General features: G+C 38.9%; 1 protein-coding gene across 1 annotated transcript; it reads right to left on the bottom strand.

Annotated features, from left to right (window-relative positions):
- Positions 1–16,891: 16,891 nt before the first annotated feature.
- On the bottom strand, positions 16,892–21,216 carry LOC111889084 (type IV inositol polyphosphate 5-phosphatase 7). The gene is made up of 11 exons (XM_023885219.3): positions 20,679–21,216; positions 20,472–20,559; positions 20,230–20,277; positions 20,025–20,109; positions 19,824–19,928; positions 18,973–19,744; positions 18,686–18,879; positions 18,478–18,586; positions 18,261–18,409; positions 17,946–18,184; positions 16,892–17,414 (listed from the first exon to the last, which is right to left on the bottom strand). Exons 1-10 carry the CDS (start codon positions 20,706–20,708, stop codon positions 17,962–17,964), a joined length of 1,803 nt encoding a protein of 600 aa, XP_023740987.1. The 5' UTR covers positions 20,709–21,216; the 3' UTR covers positions 16,892–17,414; positions 17,946–17,961.
- Between the last annotated feature and the right edge of the window lie 1,489 nt (positions 21,217–22,705).

Below are 22,705 nucleotides of genomic sequence, written 5' to 3'. Positions count from 1 at the left end.
CGCACTGAGTTGGCAGGAAAAGATATAATTTAAAAGGTGTAGTGAAACCAAACCTCTTTGTCTAATACATACATGATAGCCATATAAAATATGATATATAATATTTTTGTAATCTGCAAATAAACTAAGAACAAACACAATTCATATGTGTTTCTAAACACCAATAAATCAGGGTCTGCACAACATGAATACATCATTAAATATCAACTTCTTGTTGGATCATAATGGTATTTTCGAATTTCATAAAACAAATAAATAAGAAACGGAAACATATAAAACAATAACACTATGATTAACCCTGGATCATGATTAAAACCATAAATAGAAACCTATACCCTAAAAGGAGTTTTAAGAATTGTCAAAAAATGGAATATGATCCAAACCAAAATCTATATGTAAAATCCCAAAAATCATGGTAAAAAAAATTCATTTTTCATTTAGATAAAACCATTGTTTTCATAAAACCCAAGTCACGAAACATAATTATCAAATACAAACGTCCCAAAACCAGAGTATCCAAAACAGACGAAAATCAAAAATGTAGAGGATGTGTATGATCAAGCCTTTGTCCTTCCTCGATCATTTGAAGCACCTGAAACAAGAAATCTAAAAATGTAAGCCCAAGCTTAGTGAGTTCCCAAAATACCTAACATATCGGAAATACAATTGCAGTGCATGCATATAGGGTTTGTTGGCCCATTGCCTCAACCCAACCATCATGGGTTTGTTGACATAGAGTCTCAACCCTACCATTCGGGTTTATTAGTCCACCGCACGGAGCTGTAACACCTAAAATTTAGAAGAGAAATTGTTGAGAATAAACTCAATTCAATGTGAACTCGGCGAGTTGGAGGAACCAACTCGACGTGTTGAAGATGGAAGAATCGCGAGGACTAAATGAGCCAACACGAAGAGTGAAGGTGCCTCAACTCGGCAAGTTGGTGGTTGGGAAGGAAACCCTAATTTCTAGGGTGTTGCACCCTATTTAAAGGCCTTAAGTTCATTTGACCGGCCTCCTTATCAGCCTACATTGTTATCAAAACCCTAAAACGAGTTGTAGCCTCCATTGTCAACCATTTAAGCCTTGGAAGGAAGTTTGCTGTCCATTTTGTGCATTGTGAAGGAGCTAGAAGATCTTGAAGTTTCTAAGCTTGGAGGAGAGGTCTTGGATCCAAAATCATTATCCATTTTACAAGGAGGTTGAGGTATCGAGTTCTTATCTTGATGACTAGATGTTTAGATCCTTCTTTTTTGGGTTAATTGTTATGTTTGGGTCATGGGTTGGATGGATGTTGGCATTAGGACGTCCCAATGCCCTATTCTTTCAGATCTGGGGTTTTCATGGACTCTTTTGGCATAAATGTGCCAAATTTATTGAATTAAAGGCTTCATGTGTAGCACCAGGTTCTTGGTACGTATTTTTTTATTAATTCTTTAAAATGTTTTGCATTTTGGCCTTGGACTCGGCGAGTTGAAGGACCAACTCGCCGAGTAGAAGCGGGATGAGACACGGGGTTTAAGCAGTGGACTCGATGAGTCGGGTCCCGGACTCGGCGAGTAGGCCCTGTCTGGACAAAAACCCTAACCCGAGGGTTTGCACCCTATTTAAACACCTTAACTCGGCCTCCTTCGTCCTATTTGCTCCTAGAAGACCCCCATAGCAAACCCTAGCCGTTATTGAAGCAATCTAAGGCATTTGGAGTGATTTTGGTGCTTTTGTGACCCAAGGAAGGAAGGAAAATCTTGAAGGATCAAGAGGAGGCTAGAAGGATCCGATTTTGAGCATCATTTGCAGTCTACAGAAGGTATAAAGTCTATACCTTGTTTGTTCTTTTGATAGATCCCATTTTGTGGAGTTTTAGGGCTTTTCTAAGCCATTTTTGTCACCAACCATGATTGCAAGCATGGTTAGGGGTTGATGTTTCAGATCTAGGCCCTTAGAGGGGTTACAAGGCAGAAAGGAGTGGCTCTTGCACTTAAAGAAGGCCCCATGCATTGTAAGAGGTTGTTTTAGGACCTTTTGAGCTCAAAGTCCCATGCAAGCACGTAAAGGTTGTAACTTTACGTGCTAGATCGATTGTACAAGCATAGATCTATCTTTTGATCAAGGGTTGTACATCAGAAATCGAAGATTTAGTGAGAGGATGTGACCGACTCGACGAGTCCAAGGTTTCTGTCCCATATCAGTTGAGAGTCATAAGGACCCAGTTGAGTGTGGAAAGGTTTTAGGGGGGTCCCGGGAGTGACCCAATGTTCTGGACTAAGTCATTGTTCTGGAAGTTCATGGGACTCGGCGAGTGCATGAGCAGACTCGACGAGTCCAAGGAAATCTTCTTAAGGATGAAGATGAACTCGACGAGTTGTTCATACAACTCGACAAGTCAAGGACAGGACCTATGTATCAGTTGAAGATGAACTCGATGAGTTGTTCATACAACTCGGCAAGTCGGATGAGGATTCAGTCGATGTTCATTAAGAAGGAAAACTCGTCGAGTCATCGCCTAACTCGACGAGTAGAGATGGGTATAAGGACAAATGGAAGGATAGGGACTCGGCGAGTTGGTGAGCCCACTCGACGAGTCAGGTCAACTAGAAGTTGACTTTAACTTTGATTTGGTCAGGGGTAAAATGGTCATTTTACCCTAAGAACAGTTAGCAGTGTATGACTAAGTGTTTTGTGGGAATTATAGCCGGAGGATTTCCGAAGCAGCAGCGGCAGCGGTCAGAGGACTCCCGCACAATTCAACAGCTACTACGAGGTGAGTTACCTTCCAGTAGCGGTGGGTCTACGGCCACAATGCCGGCCCACCAGTAGGAGTTGTATGTTAGATGATTGTCTTTATGATATCATTTAGGTTTGCTACTACCTGATATGTTATATGTTGGCATGATATGTTATATGTGATAGTATTAGAGTTCGGTTGTTAGGACCGAAGGGTAGGTTAGACACCCCAGATATGTCTGATAGTATGTGATGATATGTTTATATGCTGGCATGATATGTTATATGTGACAGTGGTAGTAGGAGGGGAATAGTCCCCAAGTTCAGTTGTTAGGACCGAAGGGTAGTTCGGACACCCCAAATATGTCTGATAGTATGTTCATGTTATGATATATATGATAGCTACAGTAGGGGTGGATTAGTCCCCGCGGGTCGGATGTTAGAACCGACGGGTAGGTCAGCACCCCAGAATGGCTCGACATGGGTAGGTCAGCACCCCAAAATGGCTTGACATGGGTAGGTCGGCACCCTAGAATGGCCGTATGGGTAGGTCGGCACCCCAGAATGGTCGTACCGGGTAGGTCGGGCACCCCAGAATTGCCCGGCAGTATGTATGCTATGTGATTGTATGGTATGTGGTACGATGGGGGAACTCACTAAGCTTCGTGCTTACAGTTTTCAGTTTTGGTTTCAGGTACCTCTTCAGCGAAGGGGAAGGAGCTGGCGTGGTAGCGGCACATCATACACACACTCTTTGTTTTCCGCACTAAGAGTTATTCTGGGATTTGTACTCTGACATTATTATGTTTTTACGATTCGGTTTTCAGATAGGAGACATGTTTTTATTAAATGATATGATCGGATGATATTTGTTACAAATGTTTTGCAAATCACTTAATCAAAAATGAAATTTTTGGACGTGAAAATTGGGTCGTTACAAGTTGGTATCAGAGCCCTGGTTTGAGGGATTCGGACACACCTTCGGGGGTGTCTGGACTCAAACCAAGGGATTAAAAGATTTTTACAAGGAAAATGACTTTTTAAAAGCTAAGATAAAAGAGTTTTGAGAAGGAACAAGTGTGTGATGTGCGCAACCGACCGAGCTCAAGTAAGTATTCCCCATAGTACCCATACCAGTTATCTTATGTTTATCAATTTTAGTAGAACAGCATGCTAGAATAGGACTAAGGATCTAGGAATGATGCCTTATGTGCCTGCTTTATGTGCTTCAGCTTATGAGAATTGCATGCTAGTATTGAGTAAACAGTAGTAGGATAGCCTATTTAGGTTATGCCTGGTATTATGAGCTCAGCATTATATGCTAGTTCAGCTTCTCATTATGCGGACAGATTTGCTTGAGTAGTTTTCCTACATCCGAATGCCGCTTGCTTTGTGCTTTGTGGGACTCTGAGTGATGAGAGTTAGCCATTAGGTGAATACGTCACGTCACATGTGATCAGGGTTGAATAATCTCAGAGTTATGGATTTGGCCCTATTACGCAGCTCTTGTCTGAGTCTAACCATTGTAGGGACGAGTCTGTTACTCGAAGGATTATCTGAGCCTCATCACATGTGATGGTATTCAGGTAATGGCTAATTGGCATTATAAGGAGGCCTTCAGCAGCTGAGGACCGGTTTGGGGTGGAGTTAGAGATTTTCCCTAGGGTAAAGCCTAGAATGAGAATAACAGAGAATCAGCAGTGGTAAGGGGGACTTGGTGGAGTCAAGGAAGTCCTTGAGGAAGGTACGGATAGATGTGGAAGGTAGTGTGGGCAGTCCTTGAGGAAGGTATGGATAGAAGCAGAGGATCCGTACCTAAATTGAGGAAGGCTGAGACAAAACCAGGGAACTTGTAGTGGATGTGATCCCTCGAGATGTATCGGTATCACTAACGGTTGGTATTATGTTTTGAAGAATGGTGGTACTACGACAGAGGCCAGTAGTTGGCAGTTCAGGAGAGGGATCGGGTTCGGGATCAGGTTCCGAGCCAGTAGATGAGAGGCTACGCGATTTCATCGCGTCAGAGATCACCAGAGGCATCCTTGAGTCGACCCCCATTATCTTCGGGTCGATCAAGGAAGGGATAGTCGAGCTGATGGAGGATCGCCTCAGGGCGTTCAGGAGAGGGCATTGATGGTGCCCCAGTATGCGGGAAATAAGGATATGAGGAGGACCCGCTACAACGACATGCTACGGGCCGACATTCGGGAGCATGTTAGTTTTTCAGTGTGCCCTACCCTGGATTCCATGATTTCCAGGGCAAGGGAGAGGGAGATTGATCTAGAGCATGTCAGGAAAAGAAAGATAGAGGAGGGTCAGATGACTGGGGCTTCGGGGAAGAAGCCCAAGGGATCAGACGGTAGTCCAAAAGGCCAGTCAAGACCGGGCCGCTGCAGGAAATGCGATCGGCCACATGAGGGGGCGTGTAGATTGGGATCATCGGGCTGCTACAAGTGTGGCAAGACGGGGCATTTCAACAGGGATTGTACTGCCCCTGCATCGGTTATTCAGACGTCTGAGTTGCTATGTTTCCACTGCAACCAGAGGAGCCACAAGAAGGCCAACTGCCCCCAGCTGACAGCAGCATCAGCGCCAGTGAAGGCGCCAGCTCCAGCAACCATGTGGATCACTGATGCACGGCAGGGCAAGATAGAGGCTCCAATGGTGAGGAGCCAGACATTCCAGTTGACTACCGAGGAAGCACGCACTACACCCGGTGTGGTGACGGGTATGATTTCTTATCTTTATGCTTTATGATGCGCTGGTGTGATTTTGATATGTTATGTATGTGCTCTGTTTAGGATCGTTCCATGTGAACGATATCCCAGTTCAGGTACTATTTGATTCAGGGGCTACCCGATCATTTGTCTCTCTTGCGCTTAGCAAGAAGTTTCCTGAGTCTTCGGGCATGTTGGATTTCCCTTTAGAGATAGAGATTGCAGATGACCTATCGGTGCGAGCATCGATGGTATTCCGAGACTGTGTGCTGAGATTATTCAAGGAGCGTTATCTGGTGGACCTGGTTCCTATTCCGTTGAGAAGGAACAATGTGATTATAGGCATGGATTGGTTGAGCCCCAATGAGGCAGTGATAGATTGCGCGCAACAGCTGGTTCGAATCAGGACCCCAAGTGGGGGAGAGTTGGTAGTTCAGGGCGAAAGGCCATAGCAAGGACCAGCGGTATGTTCAGCGGCGAGAGCTAGGTATTACCTTTAGCAAGGTTTCACATGATATGTCGCTTATTTCATGGAAACCCGGGAGGCAGGTAAGGGGACAGTGAGCGATGTGCCTGTAGTGCAAGAGTTTACGGATGTATTCCCCAAGGAGTTGCCAAGGATACCTCCAGAGAGGCGGGTGGAGTTCAGGATCGACCTAGTCTCTGGTGCAGCTCCGGTAGCCAAGGCACTGTATCGGTTGGCTCCTCCTGAGATGTAGGAGTTGTCTACACAGCTGCAGGAGCTGTTAGACAAGGGATTCATTAGACTGAGTAGCTCTCCCTAGGGAGCCCCGATTCTGTTTGTGAGGAAGAAGGACGGGTCACATCGGATGTGTATAGATTACTGGGAGCTGAATAAGGTAACGATGAAGAACTGTTACCCATTCTCGAGGATTGATGACCTCTTTGACCAGCTACAGGGGGAATCTTGGTTCTCCAAGATTGATCTGCGTTCAGGATATCATCAGATGAGGGTCAGAGAGGAGGATGTACAGAAGATTGCGTTTCGGACGCGCTATGGACACTACGAGTTTGTGGTGATGACCTTCGGGATCACCAATACTCCTGCCGTGTTCATGGACCTCATGAACCGCGTGTGTAGACCGATGTTAGACCGGTCTGTGATAGTGTTTATTGATGATATCTTGGTTTACTCCAAGACGCAGGAGGAGCACGAGGAGCATCTGTGAGAGGTTCTGGAGACTTTGAGGAGGGAGAACTTGTATGCTAAGTTCTCCAAGTGTGATTTTTGGTTGCGCGAGGTGCAGTTCCTTGGGCATCTCGTAAACCAGAACGGGATCTCAGTAGACCCGGCCAAAGTGGAGGCCGTGATGAGATGGGAGGTTCTGAAGTCTCCATCCGAGATTCGGAGTTTCTTAGGATTAGTCGGCTACTATCGGAGATTCATCCGGGATTTCTCCAAGATAGTCGTACCTCTGACCAGGATAACAAGGAAGGTCGTGGTCTTTCGTTGGGGGCCTGAGCAGCAGGCCACGTTCGAGACACTGAGACAAAGATTGTGCGAGGCGCCAATCTTAGCCCTGCCAGAGGGCATGGAGGATTTTGTTGTGTACTGCAATGCGTCCATATCAGGTTTGGGCGCAGTATTGATGTAGAGAGGGCATGTCATCGCCTACGCGTCAAGGCAGCTGAAGCCTCACGAGGCGAACTACCCGACGCATGATTTGGAGTTGGGGGCTGTTGTATTTGCCCTCCAGATTTGGTGTCATTACTTCTATGGGGTTCGCTGTACCATCTACACAGACCATAAGATTTTGAGGTACCTCATGGATCAGCCGAATCTAAACATGAGGCGATGTCGGTGGATGGATGTGGTAAAGGATTACGATTGCAAGATCCTTTATCACCCGGGTAAGGCCAATGTGGTGGCCAACGCGCTTAGCCGCAAGGTAGCGCCGATCAGGGATATCTGCCCGAGGATGAGAGTGGTGACTCTACTGTTGGAGCGGATTCAGGAGGCCCAACAGGAGGCCATGAAGGAGGAACATCAGAAGAGCGAGCGGATCGTGGAGCAGGTTTCCTCCTTCGACTATGACAGTCGAGGATTACTGACACTACACCGTAGGGTGTGGGTGCCATACCACGAGGGTGTGCGCCAGGTTCTGATGGAGGAGGCACACAAATCTCGGTTCTCCATTCATCCCGGGGTGAAGAAGATGTATAGGGATCTTTGTCTGGACTATTACTGTCCCTGCATGAAGCGGGATGCGTCATGGTTCGTGCAGTAGTGCTTGACCTGCAGGAAGGTCAAGGCTGAGCATCAGAGACCTCACGGAAAGATACAGCCGTTGGATATTCCGTTGTGGAAATGGGAAGATATCACGATGGATTTTATCACCAAGCTTCCCAGGACTGCGTGGGGAGTGGATTCGATCTGGGTCATCGTCGATCGATTGAACAAGAGCGCCCATTTTATCCCCATTTAGGAGAGCATCTCGGCCGAGAAGTTGGCCGACGTCTATATCCGGGAGGTGGTGGCGCGACACGGTGTGCCAGTTTCTGTGATTTCAGATAGGGATGTGCGGTTCACTTCCAGGTTTTGGAGGAAGTTTCATGACGAGCTGGGTACTCGCCTACATTTTAGCACCGCCTTTCACCCGCAGACAGATGGTCAGAGCGAGCGGACCATCCATACCCTAGAGGATATGCTGCGAGCATGCGTATTAGACTTCGGAGGTAGTTGGGATACCTACCTTCCATTGGCAGAGTTCTCCTATAACAATAGTTATCATGCGAGCATTGATCGTCCTCCCTTCGAGATGCTATATGGGAGGAAGTGCATGAACCCGATATGTTGGGGCAAGGTTGGCCAGAGGGTAATGAGGAGCACTGAGGTAGTGCTCAAGACGACAGAGAAGATTCAGCAGGTCCAGAGCAGGCTTCAGACTGCTCAGAGTCAGCAGAAAAGCTATGCCGATAAGCGCCGATCAGACCTGGAGTTCCAGGTCAGGGATATGGTTCTCCTGAAGGTTTCGCCATGGAAAGGCGTTATCCGATTCAGGAAGCGGGGCAAGTTGGGCCCCAGGTACACTGGACCGTTCAGGGTTATATCCCGGGTGGGCAAGGTGGCGTATAGGCTAGATTTGCCAGCCAAACTCAGTCAGATACACAACACTTTCCATGTTTCTCAGCGTCGAAAGTGCCTGGTGGACGCCTCAGCAGTGGTACCTTTGGAGGACATTCAGGTTGATGACAGGATGAACTACATTGAGCGACCGGTGGCAATCCTCGACCGGAAGTCGAAGGATTTGAGGAACAAAAGAGTGGAACTCGTGAAGGTGCAATGGCAGCACCGGAAGGGGTCGGAGTGGACTTGGGAGCCGGCGGACGAGATGATGGAGCATTACCCCGAGCTGTTTTAGGATCGAGCAGCAGACTTCGAGGACGAAGTCTAAAATAAGTGGGGGTGATTTGTAACACCTGGTTCTTGGTACGTATTCTTTTATAAATTCTTTAAAATGTTTTGCATTTTGGCCTTGGACTCGGCAAGTTGAAGGACCAACTCGCCGAGTAGAAGCGGGATGAGACACGGGGTTTAAGCAGTGGACTCGACGAGTCGGGTCCCGGACTCGGCGAGTAGGCCCTGTCTGGACAAAAACCCTAACCCGAAGGTTTGCACCCTATTTAAACACCTTAACTCGGCCTCCTTCGTCCCATTTGCTCCCAGAAGACCACCATAGCAAACCCTAGCCGTTATTGAAGCAATCTAAGACATTTGGAGTGATTTTGGTGCTTTTGTGACCCAAGGAAGGAAGGAAAAGCTTGAAGGGTCAAGAGGAGGCTAGAAGGATCCGATTTTGAGCATCATTTGCAGTCTACAGAAGGTATAAAGTCTATACCTTGTTTGTTGTTTTGATAGATCTCATTTTGTGGAGTTTTAGGGCTTTTCTAAGCCATTTTTGTCACCAACCATGATTGCAAGCATGGTTAGGGGTTGATGTTTCAGATCTAGGCCCTTAGAGGGGTTACAAGGCAGAAAGGAGTGGCTCTTGCACTCAAAGAAGGCCCCATGCATTGTAAGAGGTTGTTTTAGGACCTTTTGAGCTCAAAGTCCCATGCAAGCACGTAAAGGTTGTAACTTTACGTGCTAGATCGATTGTAGAAGCATAGATCTATCTTTTGATCAAGGGTTGTACATCAGAAATCGAAGATTTAGTGAGAGGATGTGACTGACTCGACGAGTCCACTCTTGGACTTGGCGAGTCCAAGGTTTCTGTCCCATATCAGTTGAGAGTCATAAGGACCCAGCTTGAGTGTGGAAAGGTTTTAGGGGGGGGGGGTCCCGGGGAGTGACCTAACATTCTGGACCAAGCCGTTGTTCTGGAAGTTCATGGGACTCGGCGAGTGCATGAGCAGACTCGGCGAGTCCAAGGCAATCTTCTTAAGGATGAAGATGAACTCGACAAGTTATTCATACAACTCAACGAGTCAAGGACAGGACTTGTGTATCAGTTGAAGATGAACTCGATGAGTTGTTCATACAACTCGGCGAGTCGGATGAGGATTCAGTCGATGTTCATTAAGAAGGAAAACTCGTCGAGTCATCGCCTAACTCGACGAGTAGAGACGGGTATAAGGACAAATGGAAGGATAGGGACTTGGCGAGTTGACGAGCCAACTCGGCGAGTCAGGTCAACTAGAAGTTGACTTTGACTTTGATTTGGTCAGGGGTAAAATGGTCATTTTACCCTAAGAACAGTTAGCAGTGTATGACTAAGTGTTTTGTAGGAATTATAGCCGGAGGATTTTTGGAGAAGCAGCGGTAGCAGTCAGAGGATTCCCGCACAGATCTATAGCTACTACGAGGTGAGTTACCTTCCAATAGTGGTTGGTCTACGGCCACAATGCCGGCCCACCAGTAGGAGTTGTATGTTATATGATTGTCTTTGTGATATCATCTAGGTTTGCTACTACCTGATATGTTATATGCTGGCATGATATGTTATATGTGATAGTAGTAGAGTTCGGTTGTTAGGACCGAAGGGTAGGTCAGACACCCCAGATATGTCTGACAGTATGTGATGATATGTTTATATGCTGACATGATATGTTATATGTGATAGTGGTAGTAGGAGGGGAATAGTCCCCTATTTCGGTTGTTAGGACCGAAGGGTAGTTCAGACACCCCAAATATGTCTGATAGTATGTTTATGTTATGATATATGTGATAGCTACAGTAGGGGTGGATTAGTACCTGAGGGTCGGTTGTTAGGACCGACGGGTAGGTCAGCACCCCAGAATGGCTTGACATGGGTAGGTCGGCACCCCAGAATGGTCGTGCGGGTAGGTCGGCACCTTAGAATGGTCGTACCGGGTAGGTCGGGCACCCCAAAATTGCCCGACAGTATGTATGCTATGTGATTGTATGGTATGTGGTACGATGGGGGAACTCACTAAGCTTCGTGCTTACAGTTTACAGTTTTGGTTTCAGGTACCTCTTCAGCGAAAAGGAAGGAGCTGACGTGGTAGCGGCACATCATACACACACTCTTTGTTTTCCGCACTAAGAGTTATTCTGGGATTTGTACTCTGACATTATTATGTTTTTACGATTCGGTTTTCAGATAGGAGACATGTTTTTATTAAATGATATGATCGGATGATATTTTGTTACAAATGTTTTGCAAATCACTTAATCAAAAATGAAATTTTTGGATGTGAAAATTAGGTCGTTACATCATGCATTCTTTAAGTCCCTTATTAAGCCCTTTTTGAGCATTTGAGCCTCTTCTACTCATGTGTGAGCGTAAAGTTGGAAACTTTATGTGGTCTTCCAGCTCTAGAGTATCAGATCTGCAGTTTGAGGCTTTGTCTTTGAGTATTAAGCGGTTAATTGTTAAGCCCTCATTCATTTAAGTCTAGGGTTTGGACTTGGACCCATTTCGGTGGTTCCTAGGGGTAAAGTTGGAAACTTTACCCTTCTAGATCTCATAATTATTAGCATTGCACTTCCATTTTTTGTTGTGATTTGGGAATCAGCTAATTAGGATTTCACACATTGTTAAATGAATTGTTGCGGATTTTTGCTAATGTTGTCTAGAATAAGCTGACGAGTAATGAGCCTTGTTTTTGTTTGTCTAATTTTTGATTTTTATTGAATGAATTGTTCCCCCATTTTGACTTTTATAGATACAATCATGAGAATAATGAAAACCATTGATGCTTTTTTCAAAAGAAATGTTGATGATGAAGAAACTCATAATGAAAATCAACAGAGTAAACGTCACAAAGCTTTAACAAATGATCCATAACATCAAGAACATGAAAAACAACAATAGAATGATACTTCTGAAGCTACACAATCAAATCCTAATGAAGTGGATCATAAGCATCTAGAAAAAGATCCCGCTAAACGAAAATAAATGTGGGATTATCCAATTAATTTAAAGGAACAAGTAAGACGAGCTTATATGAATTTAGGACCTCTCTAAATGTGTCTTAAAGAGTATCATGGTAAAGGTTCAACATTTTCCGTAAGTGGCTAAACTTGCTCATATGTAGAATCTTGGTGGTTGCTTTAAGGGAAATTATTCACGTACACCAATTTTTTAAAAACTTAATTTTTACAATTCATGTGGTTTGTGCTTCAAGTAAGTGTCATGATGAGTTATAAAAGGCAAAGGCAGATGAGATTAAACAATTATTGGAACTTGGTGAAATCGAATTTGGATCAAGTTGGGACATTAAGAAGAGTTGGTTAGACACATTGGGATTCTCATTTTCGTTCCGTTTGCAGTTTGCTTAACATGTTTGATTGTACTCGTGTTGTTCTCCATGAAATAATTGATGACATATCTGCTACTTATTCTCAACGTGGATATGTGGATGCAATTTCCTGTTATATGAAATCATTTGAGTTTGTGTTTATTCTTTCACTTGATAAAAGAAGTAATGGGAAAAACCGATATACTTTCTCAAGCTCTACAAAAGAAACCCCAATATATTCTTAATGCCATGGAGTTAGTTTCAGCAACAAAGGAGGGTCTAAATGATTTCAGAAACAAGGGATGAGATTCTTTATTTGAACACGTAATTTTTTTTTGTGAGAAGCATCAAATATATTTGTTGGATATGAATGCTCCATATACTTCTATTCGATACTGGCCTCGAAAGAAAGATAATGATGTTACTTTTGAACATTTTTATCGAGTAGATTTGTTTACATCCACATTGGAGAAACATTTACATGAGTTGAATAATAGATTCAATGATCAGACGATGGAGTTGGTAAGTCTTAGTTCTACTTTAGCCTCAAAAGAACACCATAAAGTGATAAACGTTGATCAAATTTGTCTTCTTGTTGAGAAATATTATCCTGAAGATTTTACGGAGCAAGAGAGAATTCAATTACGATGTCAATTGCAGGTTTTAATATTGATATGATAAAGAATTTCGGGCTAAGTGGTGTATCAACTATTGCTGACTTATGCAAGGTTCTTGTGGAAACTCAGACATGTGATACATATTATTTGCTTAATAGAGTGGTTTGGTTAAACTTGACACTTCCAGTTTCTACCGCAACAGCAAAGAGGGGAGTTTTAGCAATGAAAATATTTAAGAACCGTCTTCGCAATAAGATGTCAGATAACTTTCTCACAATCAACTTGGTGATTTACACAGAAAAAGAAATTGTTAAAAACATTGATTCGAAGTCAGTAATTGATGATTTTAAAGACCTTAAAAGTCATCATACTGATTTGCAATTCTTTTTTCTAGGCATTTTTGGTGTTTATTTATTGAAAAAAAAATATTTTTTGTTTGTGTGTAAGAACGGTAATTTTAATTTATAATACTTTTGGCTCCCCCAAATTAATTGTTTAAGCTCTGCCCCCTAGTGGTGGTGGTGGTTAGAGTTAATGTTGAACATTGGAAGGAGGGGTTATGTTTAGTGCAGAAGGGCATCACCACTGATGTTGTAACAGGAAAAGACAAAGATTAGGTAGAGATAATCTGAAGTTTTTAACTATAAAAAGATTATTTGAAAACTGCTTACTAAACTAACATACCTTTCAAAATATTTACCAAAATAGTATTACTTTAAATTGAAAACTATTATTATTATTATTATTATTATTATTATTATTATTATTATTATTATTATTATAAAAAACACATTTCTGTTGATTACGCCAGAATGAGGACGCCGAATAAAAAAAGCAAACAGTCAAACTAGGGCTCTACTCCCGTCACTTCATTGTCACTCCTTCGCCTGCAGCCTCCTCCACCCATCGTCGGCCACATGCGGGTTCCTCCACCTGTCACCAGCCACCTGCCGACTCCCCAACTTGTCGTCAGCAATCGATTCATACCCAACACAGTTTCAATGTATGTAAAGCTTTTCTCGACTCTTCCTGCTCGTTTCTTTTTTCAGTTTTCTACAATTGGATTATGTTGTTACCACAACTAGTTAGGATGAATTGTTGATCAACTTTTGCATTTGTTTAATTGTTTTGTAGACGAATTTTATCATAATTTTTTTAATTATATTTTTGTAGATTGAATTGATTGCAAACGTGAAGCGTATTGACAACAATCACTATTTAATGAATTACTTCTAAATTTAGAACTATTATGGACTAAAAAAGATCGTCCTCGTTCAACAAGCCTAAAAAATGGTATGGATATTAAAGAAGGAATAAATGTCAATCTTTGTGGAATTTATTGGCAATTGAGCAATAATAAAAAATGATGTCTGTTTAAGCCAAGGTAATTAAAAAGACAATATATTTTATGGTATTGTTGTGGCTATTCTTTTATTTCTTTTTTACAGGTTTATTACTAGTTCAAATTCGAACGTATTGTGGTGTTTTTCTTTTTTTAACAAACAATGTTGAGTTTTTTTACATTAAAAATATTGTATGTGTAATATTGGAGTTTTTACACCTTAAAATATATTGTATGTTTATATTTTATGTTTAATTTATGATGACTAATATTTAATGGTAAAATGTTTGTATAAGAAAAATGGATATGTAAAAAAAAACAGAAATAAAATAAGTAAAAGAACTGTTATTTAAAAAACAATAAAAAATGATTAAAAACTGTTATTAAAAAAACAGTAAACATGTGAAATAAAAAAGGAAGAAAAATCGGATATTTAAAAAAAAAAACATTAAGAAAAACTGAAAAGTAAAGAAAAATGAAAAGAAATACTCTCTCCATCTCATACTTATTGTTTGTTTTTGATTTTTAAAATCTTTATTTTTCAATTTTGACTTTAAATATTTTTGTTTTTGTTATATAATATTTGAAATAAAATATATGAATGGATCGTGTTTTAAATGTCTTTTCATTATTATAAGTTTTATTATGTAATATATAACACTAATAAAAATATTTAAGATTAAATTTGAAGAATAAACAACAAATATTAGATATTAGATAGAGATAGTACTAATTTGGTAAATATTTTTAAAAATACACACTAGAATGGTAAATGCTTTTTTCAATCATCCAATTTTGATAAAAAAAAACTCGGATAATCTAAGATATCATTAGCTTTGATAGTATGAGAAGGATAACTTTCGCATAAAGTTCGAGAGCTTCTCATTAGTTAGGGCATATATTCATGTGACTATATTAAGAATATACAAGTCACAAGATGGGTGTAACTATATAACATTATAGGTCTAACTAGGTTGGTCTTACTACATGATGGGTCTAAACTAGTTCGTTTGTAGGTTATTCCGCAAATTTGTAAACATGTATGTGTGTGTTTAAAACAAAATCTTTTAATATATAATAAATGTTATATTAATATTTAACAAATTTGTTGGGTCAATATTGTTTTTTTACCAAATAACACACTATCTTGCCGATTGGTTGGAGCAAGTCACACCACAACGGCAATGACATCCCACAAGTTTGTCTGCCGGTTGCATTTGGCCTAAAGAAACAAAACAACAGTTGATTGATTTGTGAACAAGGACCACATATCCAACAAACATGAAGGAAATGAAGCATATCTAGAGAATCGAGCCTGATTTGATGGTTTTTCTTTTGTTTTGAGGTTAACAAATAACAACCATAAGTGATTTGTTTTTGTTTTAATTTTTAAGATTAATCATGATCAATGTTTTTTCTTACATTCATTGATCTTGTGGTGTTCATATAAGATTTTTAGGGTGTTGATAATAAGACATCTCTTAAACACCTTATTGACAATTTTTTAAAAAGTCAACCAATAATTAACTGTTTATAATCAGTTTTTTTAGAAAACAATGCAATTTCATCCAATAAAAATATTTAAAAAATTAATTAGAGTGTCCATATTGCAATATAAGGTGTCTTTTTAGCCAACCCCGATATTTATTGACGATTTTTGTGTTGTACAAGTGACACATTGCAACTTTAAAGTGTTAAATAAGTTTTGAGCATTTATGAAATCATCCTAACTTTATAGTTCATAGGGGTATTATGATCAATTTTTAAAATATCCCCACAATCCAATAAAATCTTTACATGGATAAACAAAGATTTAAGAATTTTAAGGGGCACTTTTAACGTTATTAAAAAAAACTTTAACTTAATAATAATATCCGACTTTAACTTAGCTCAAAAAATTATCAAATATCTAAAAAAATGTTAAACAATGAAAAAAAAACGAAAACAGTTGTATGAACTCATATTAAATATGGATTATAAAAACAATTATATAACCAACCAAAGAATTTTTTTTTCTCACTTTTAATTATATATTATTGGGTTAATATCATAAAATGACAACCAATAATACATGATTTGTTCTTTAGTTAATAAAGAGTTCTCACTTTTATTTATATACTATTAAGTTAAGATCATAAAATGGCAATCAATAATACATGATTTGTTGTTTAGGTTATGTATCTAGTAGGTTATTAAAATTTATATTACATGGTTTTTTAGATTAAGTTGTATTTAGTAGGTTATTAAAATTTATATTAAGTTGTATTTAGTAGGTTATTAAAAAAAATTTAGATTCTTATTACAAAGTGGAGTAAATTTCAATTGAATAAAATTGACAATCAAAGTTCCCTATAATAACGAGTTCTAACAACCAATATTACATGGTTTTGTTCTTTTAGGTTATTTATCGTTTTTTAGGTCCTCACTACACCAGTGGGATAAAAGACTAGTAAAATACAATTAATTTGACATTAGCAATATATTATGAAAAAAAGTAGTTCATATTTTGTAATTGTTAATTATAGAGTGTTACTTTATCATAAGTCAGATCTAACTTTGTTTTGTTGTTTAAAGCTTCACTTGAGCAATGAATAAAAAATGAAGAAATCGAGAAACATGTGAAAGCACCAAATGATTACCTTCCTCACACTCTTGCCCTTTGGTAGCTAACCAATCGTAAAAGGACAAATTTAAATTCCCATTTCCCCAAACAAATACAAACTTTTTAACTTATAAAATCCAAACTAAAATAAAATATTATACAATATATATAATTAGAGAATAATATATTATATCTAGTCTTTAACCAACATTGTACAACTTTTGCTTACCAAAATTGAACACAAGGACAAAAGAATAAATCAAAATCAAAATTAAAAATCTGCCATATAGGGAGTAACAAAAGCGATATGAGTTTCTGCAAAAGGCTTACCTACCTCCCACCAAAATTACTTTAATGTCCTTTTCATCCTAGACAGGAAAAAGCAGGCTATAGAGAGATACCCCATAAACAAACCAATTCTAATATTCTATGCTTTAATCGCTATCATTATTACTACTCATTTCTACTTCCTATCCTAACAACAATTAAAGAATCTTCAGAGTCTGCATACCCTTATTTGGGCAGACTATACTCAAGTTTCTTAGACATGTGTGTCATCATTTCTAAACTTACATCAAAATCAAATTAATTAATTCTACCAACAAAATTTAACATCTTGTATCTTGTAGTTAGTTATCTTATCTACACCCCTTTTCATCTCTCATCATCCCATTTTCCCCATCTACCCCTACATAAACATGAACAAAAAAAAAAAACAATTAGAATTTTCAAGATTTGTGTTTATTAACATATGAATGGTTTTGTACTGCATTTGATATCCTGAGACCGATATCACCGAGACAAAAAATGTGGTACAGGGTCGGACAATGTATGGTTAAAAGACGTAAATACCCTCCTCATCCTTTCATCGAAAATAGCCTTAGAAAACCTGTTCAGTCTCGTCCAGTCTAACAAATGCAATTTGTTAGATGGGATGAAATTGGACCGGACTAAACAAGCTTTTAAGAGAAATTCTCGATGATAAGGATGAGGGGGGCATTTAAGTCTTTTGCACACACGAGAGATCGAGATCGTGACATTGTCCCACCTTGTAACACATTTTTGTTCCATTGACATCAGTCTGTCTCGGTTACAGTCCAATGCACAATATAAACTATTATGTCCAATATTGCGTAACAAAGGGGGGTTTAAATTTAAATATTTATGATGAAAATGATTAAATGAAGATGAAGGGAAGCAAGAGCATATACATACATACCATTTGGTGTGATTGGTTAGAAAAAGCAGAGTTCAGTGTAGCCATTTGCATAAGGCAAAAGCTCCTCCACCTCAATCCTAGAGCCAGAACAACTCATGCTTCTTCTATAACGGCTATGAACTAATTCAACTTCAGCCCAAAATAAGCTGTATACTGGCCTATGATCTGAAAACCTCGATTCACCACGAACATATGATAACTGATGTAGACCTCTTCCATACCACAAGATTCTATCACACCTTCACATTCAAATAATTCTCCATTATATATAAATCATTCATTCATTCATTCATACAAATAATCCTTAATCCCTACCATGCAGGTGTTCTTCTTTTCTCCTTATGGTGCAAGTTATCCCCTGTATATCGATCTGAATTAGTTAAGTATTTGTATGTTGGAGGGAAATATATCTTCCCTTCATTCCATCCTTGAAACACACGCCCTCTTCTTTGTTCAATTCGCAGCTGCAATAAGAAATTAAAAATCAATCAGCTGACAAAAATGTTTGAAAGTAGAACATGATGTTGCATACCTGGTCTTTTTCCAACAATGCCCTCCAATTTTGCATCTCAACAAGTGCTTTTGCTGAGCGGTAAGAGAGGGCGATTCGGTAATTCAGATCCCCAAGCCATATAATCCGACTGAAGTGAATGTAGAAATTAGCTTTATCAGAATCTTATTAAGAGTATAAAAGTTGGAACAATAAGAAAAAAAAATTGGAGGATAATTTGTGTGCTTACTCGTGTTCGAGTATTGTCTCTGGGGATTTATCCTCTGTTATGCCCTGGACACGTGGAAATCTTGTTTTTTTAACAATTTCCATGAAATCAGAATTTCTTCTTAGTTCATCACCCTCTTTTTGTCCAGAAGTCAAATGACTACACACAAAGCAAAAACTTGTTTGATGCAACAACATACTCACGGATACGGATCCCTGCAAATAAATACAAAATACAAAATCAATACCCGTTGTTTCATTTCAATTTTTTTTTATAAAAAAAAAAAATATGTCCATAGAGATTAATACCTTATTTCCAAGATAACCCATCAATCCTCTACCAACACAAGACACTTTGATGTTTCCAACATGTTCTCTTAATTCACTCTTCACCCACACCGCAAGAAAAACACCAACCATTTGTTTACTTGCAACCAAACAATAACTTGAATGGGTGGGCCCCACTCTATACCCATCTTCAACACTATTGGCTCCCCAATTTGACATTGGTGAGAAAGAATTCCCATTACCATTAGGATTAGGTATATCTTCCATGGGGCCATAATCATCATAATCACTTGGTCTTTGGCTCCACGAGTAATTACTCGGCCGCTGACTAGACGAGTAGTCACTCGGTCTGTAACTACTGTTACAGACCGAGTAGTCACTTGGTCTGTGACTGTGACTGGCCGAGTAATCACTCGGCCTGTGACCGGATGACGAATAGTCACTCGGTCTGTGACTCGAGCAGTCAGATGGTCTCGGACCAAAGATTGCTCGGTCACAAACACTGTATCGCCGCTCAAGATGAGTCGGCGGTGTTGACTGGTAATTTTCATTTTGAGGTGCTTGAAAAGAACGACGATGATAAAATGAGGAGTTTTTGTGTCTTGTTGATCCTTCAAAATCAGCATCATATTCAGCCACCGGATCGGGAACAGGTGAAGGTGTGTAGCACCCGTTTCCGCCACCTGGACGGTTGTTTAGGGTTCTGTGTATTAGAGATAACCATCTTTTTGCAGGGCCGTTGTCTTCAGCTCCTAAAATATTGGCTGCATTTAGAGGAACTATTTCTTGAAATCTGAAGGTATAAATCAAGAATTGAAGTTAGTTATCTAGAATTCAAATCTCATAAGTCAAAATAGAAACTTGAATCATACCCAAGAACGTAAATGTCAGAAGGAGGAGCAGCATGTAACCAATCATCAAGATTCATTTTGTTGGAAGGGGATTTTCCTCCTACGTTCCATGTAGCTGAAAAAATGCTGTTTCAAGAATTCAAAGGTCGAAAATAAGTAAATGATTATTAGAAATCATAAGTGGAAAGTCAAAAAGGGGGAATAAATATGAGTTAAGGATACCTATAGTTCTGTATGTTTATGATCTGAGGGTGGTCAAGATCAACTGTTGACCACCTACGAGCTTCTGTACTCCTGCTGGATTTTTCTGTTCATTGAAGTGATATATACCATATGTTAATCATTTCACCAATCAATGAATGATGGATTGTTTAACTTCATGACTTTGATTGTATCGAGAAAAAAGTATGTTGAGAATTTTTTTTACCTGTTTTGGTTTTCTTGATTGCAGGGGGTTCCCTCTCACAGAAGCTACCTGTGATCATATAGTATGAAGCTTTTCAGTTACCAAATTAGTGAAATTGAAACAGTTACCTGCTTCTCTTTTCTTAAACATGAAATGATTACCGAAATTTTGGAAGAAGAATTGAAACAAACAGTTGGTGTGCAAATAAGAAACAACAAAATTAGTGACTTTGTTTGAAAATATTTCGCCTATTAGATACGTACCTCCACAAACAACATTATCGGTTTGAGATTCATCGGTTTTGCTCTTGATATTGAACCATTTTCGGACCAGTTTCTTCGACCAAGAGAACTTCAAAGACGAGAAAAACAACGATCAGCCACAAAAACCCATACAGTAAAACAAGAATTAAACTCGAAAAAGTTCATCTTATGAATGAATTAGAATCAACAATCAAGTAAAATTAAAACCTTGTTGCTTTTGGAATTCGCATCCCTCATTTCTTCTCCCTACCAATTCATGCAGACTGAAATCTACTCGAAACCAATTCACCCTCCTCGGTTCAGAAACACGTATTGTCGGCAAACCCCTGAGTTAATTAACACAATGTTGATCCTTATAACTGCTGCGGCGTGTGTAGATATGAAATCTTTATATGTAATAAAGACAGGGAACCCAGAGAAATTAAGGGCACGAGGATCAAAGAGGGACAATCTTCTTTAATGCGTGGAAGTGAGATTAGTTAGATTCCGAGGCAAACATTAAAGTGAGAGAGTTTCTTTCTCCAGACATGCCCTCGTTCTTCGCAGCAACAAAAGAAGGAATCGAGGATTTTGAATGGAATAAAGTGCAGGGAAGGACAGAGGAATGGCAATGTTTCTCAGGGCCGGCCCAAGGTGGTGGGGGCAAAGTGGGTCAACTGACCGGAAACAGCTGCCCTGTGAATCAATGGGATCACCAACAAAATACGGTGGCCATTTGGTTTTCCAACCAAAGTTAAAAGCAAATTACAGATAATGGAGAAAGGATGAAAACAGAATATATGTAATTTAATGCAACCTCCCCTATATTTATGACAAATTTATATATAAAAATCTAGTTTTTTTTAATAAAAGATATTTTTTTAAAACTGAATTTTGCTTATATATATATATATATATATATATATATATATATATATATATATATATATATATATATATATATATATATATATATAGAGAGAGAGAGAGAGAGAGAGAGAGATTTAAATGTTTCTCAAATCTATTGTGCTAGAATGCATCAATAGGAATTTAGTATTAATTATATGTATATTAAATGCTATCCATACTTATAAATCATTTTTATGGAAACTAATTAAATTCATCATTAATGTTAACAATAATATTCTTTGAGAATGAATTCATATCTAAAAGAATGAGAGTGTATTTCAGCAGAATTAGAGTGTATTCTAGTAGAATACACTATCGTTTTTCATATTCCATACAAATTTATTGTATTTTAAGTGAGTGAGTCCTGAAACAAAATACGAACTCATATATAAAAACCTAGATGCGAATTCATTCTGAAAGAATGGTATTGCTGACATTAATGACGGATTTAATTAGTTTCCATAAAAGAGAATTATAATTATGGATATCATTTAATATACATATAATTATGGAAATCATTTAATATCTATATTTATTTAGTTAAATAATTATCTAATTTACTCAAATTCTATTGGTGCATTCTAGCACACAATAAATGTAATAAACAAAATAACATAGCCTTATACATATATATATATATATATATATATATATATATATATATATACATATATATATATATATATATATATATGCCGTTGAAATTAAAATAAAATAGAGATCTTACGATTCAATCTCGGCTACATATTTTACATCTGTCGCTCTAACCCTCTGGCATACCGGCGCGACATGTCTAGTATAATCATAAATGATTATACAGTGGCGCCTGTTCCTTTCTCCTCCGCCATCATAACCGCCACCACCACCATCACTATCACACCTTTAACACCAACCGACCCCACCACTATCACTCCCGTTACTTATACTACTGTCACATCTGTCGCCACCACCTCTTCACTAACTGTCATAATCATTTATGATTACTCAATCTGTAAACAGACATATATGTATAATCATTTATGATTAGGCATATACGGATAAACATGTATAACCCTATATGATTATACCTCTCTGACAAATAATCATTTATGATTAGGCATACCCCGTTGTTGCCGGTACGCTGGAGCATTAGAACGACAAATAATCTCTATTTTTTTTAATCTCAAGTGAACCGTCCCGTATATATATATATATATATATATATATATATATATATATATATATATATATATATATATATATATATATATATATATATATATATAGTTAGGATCATATTAGACCATCATATTTTGTGAGACATAAGAGTGCAATCCTAGCCATTCATTTTGGAGATAAAAAATTAA

Source organism: Lactuca sativa, chromosome 7, assembly GCF_002870075.4.
Source record: "Lactuca sativa cultivar Salinas chromosome 7, Lsat_Salinas_v11, whole genome shotgun sequence".
In the NCBI taxonomy this organism is placed as follows: domain Eukaryota; kingdom Viridiplantae; phylum Streptophyta; class Magnoliopsida; order Asterales; family Asteraceae; genus Lactuca; species Lactuca sativa.
This window is presented reverse-complemented; position numbering and strand designations above follow the sequence as displayed.

Excerpts from the sequence above, each read along its gene's own strand:
- LOC111889084 (XM_023885219.3), bottom strand. The coding sequence starts at position 20,708 with ATGAGGGATGCGAATTCCAAAAGCAACAAG. Across the intron at positions 19,745-19,823 it reads TCTGACATTTACGTTCTTGG|ATTTCAAGAAATAGTTCCTC; the intron begins GTATGATTCAAG and ends TTATACCTTCAG. Across the intron at positions 18,587-18,685 it reads GAGACAATACTCGAACACGA|TCGGATTATATGGCTTGGGG; the intron begins GTAAGCACACAA and ends CATTCACTTCAG.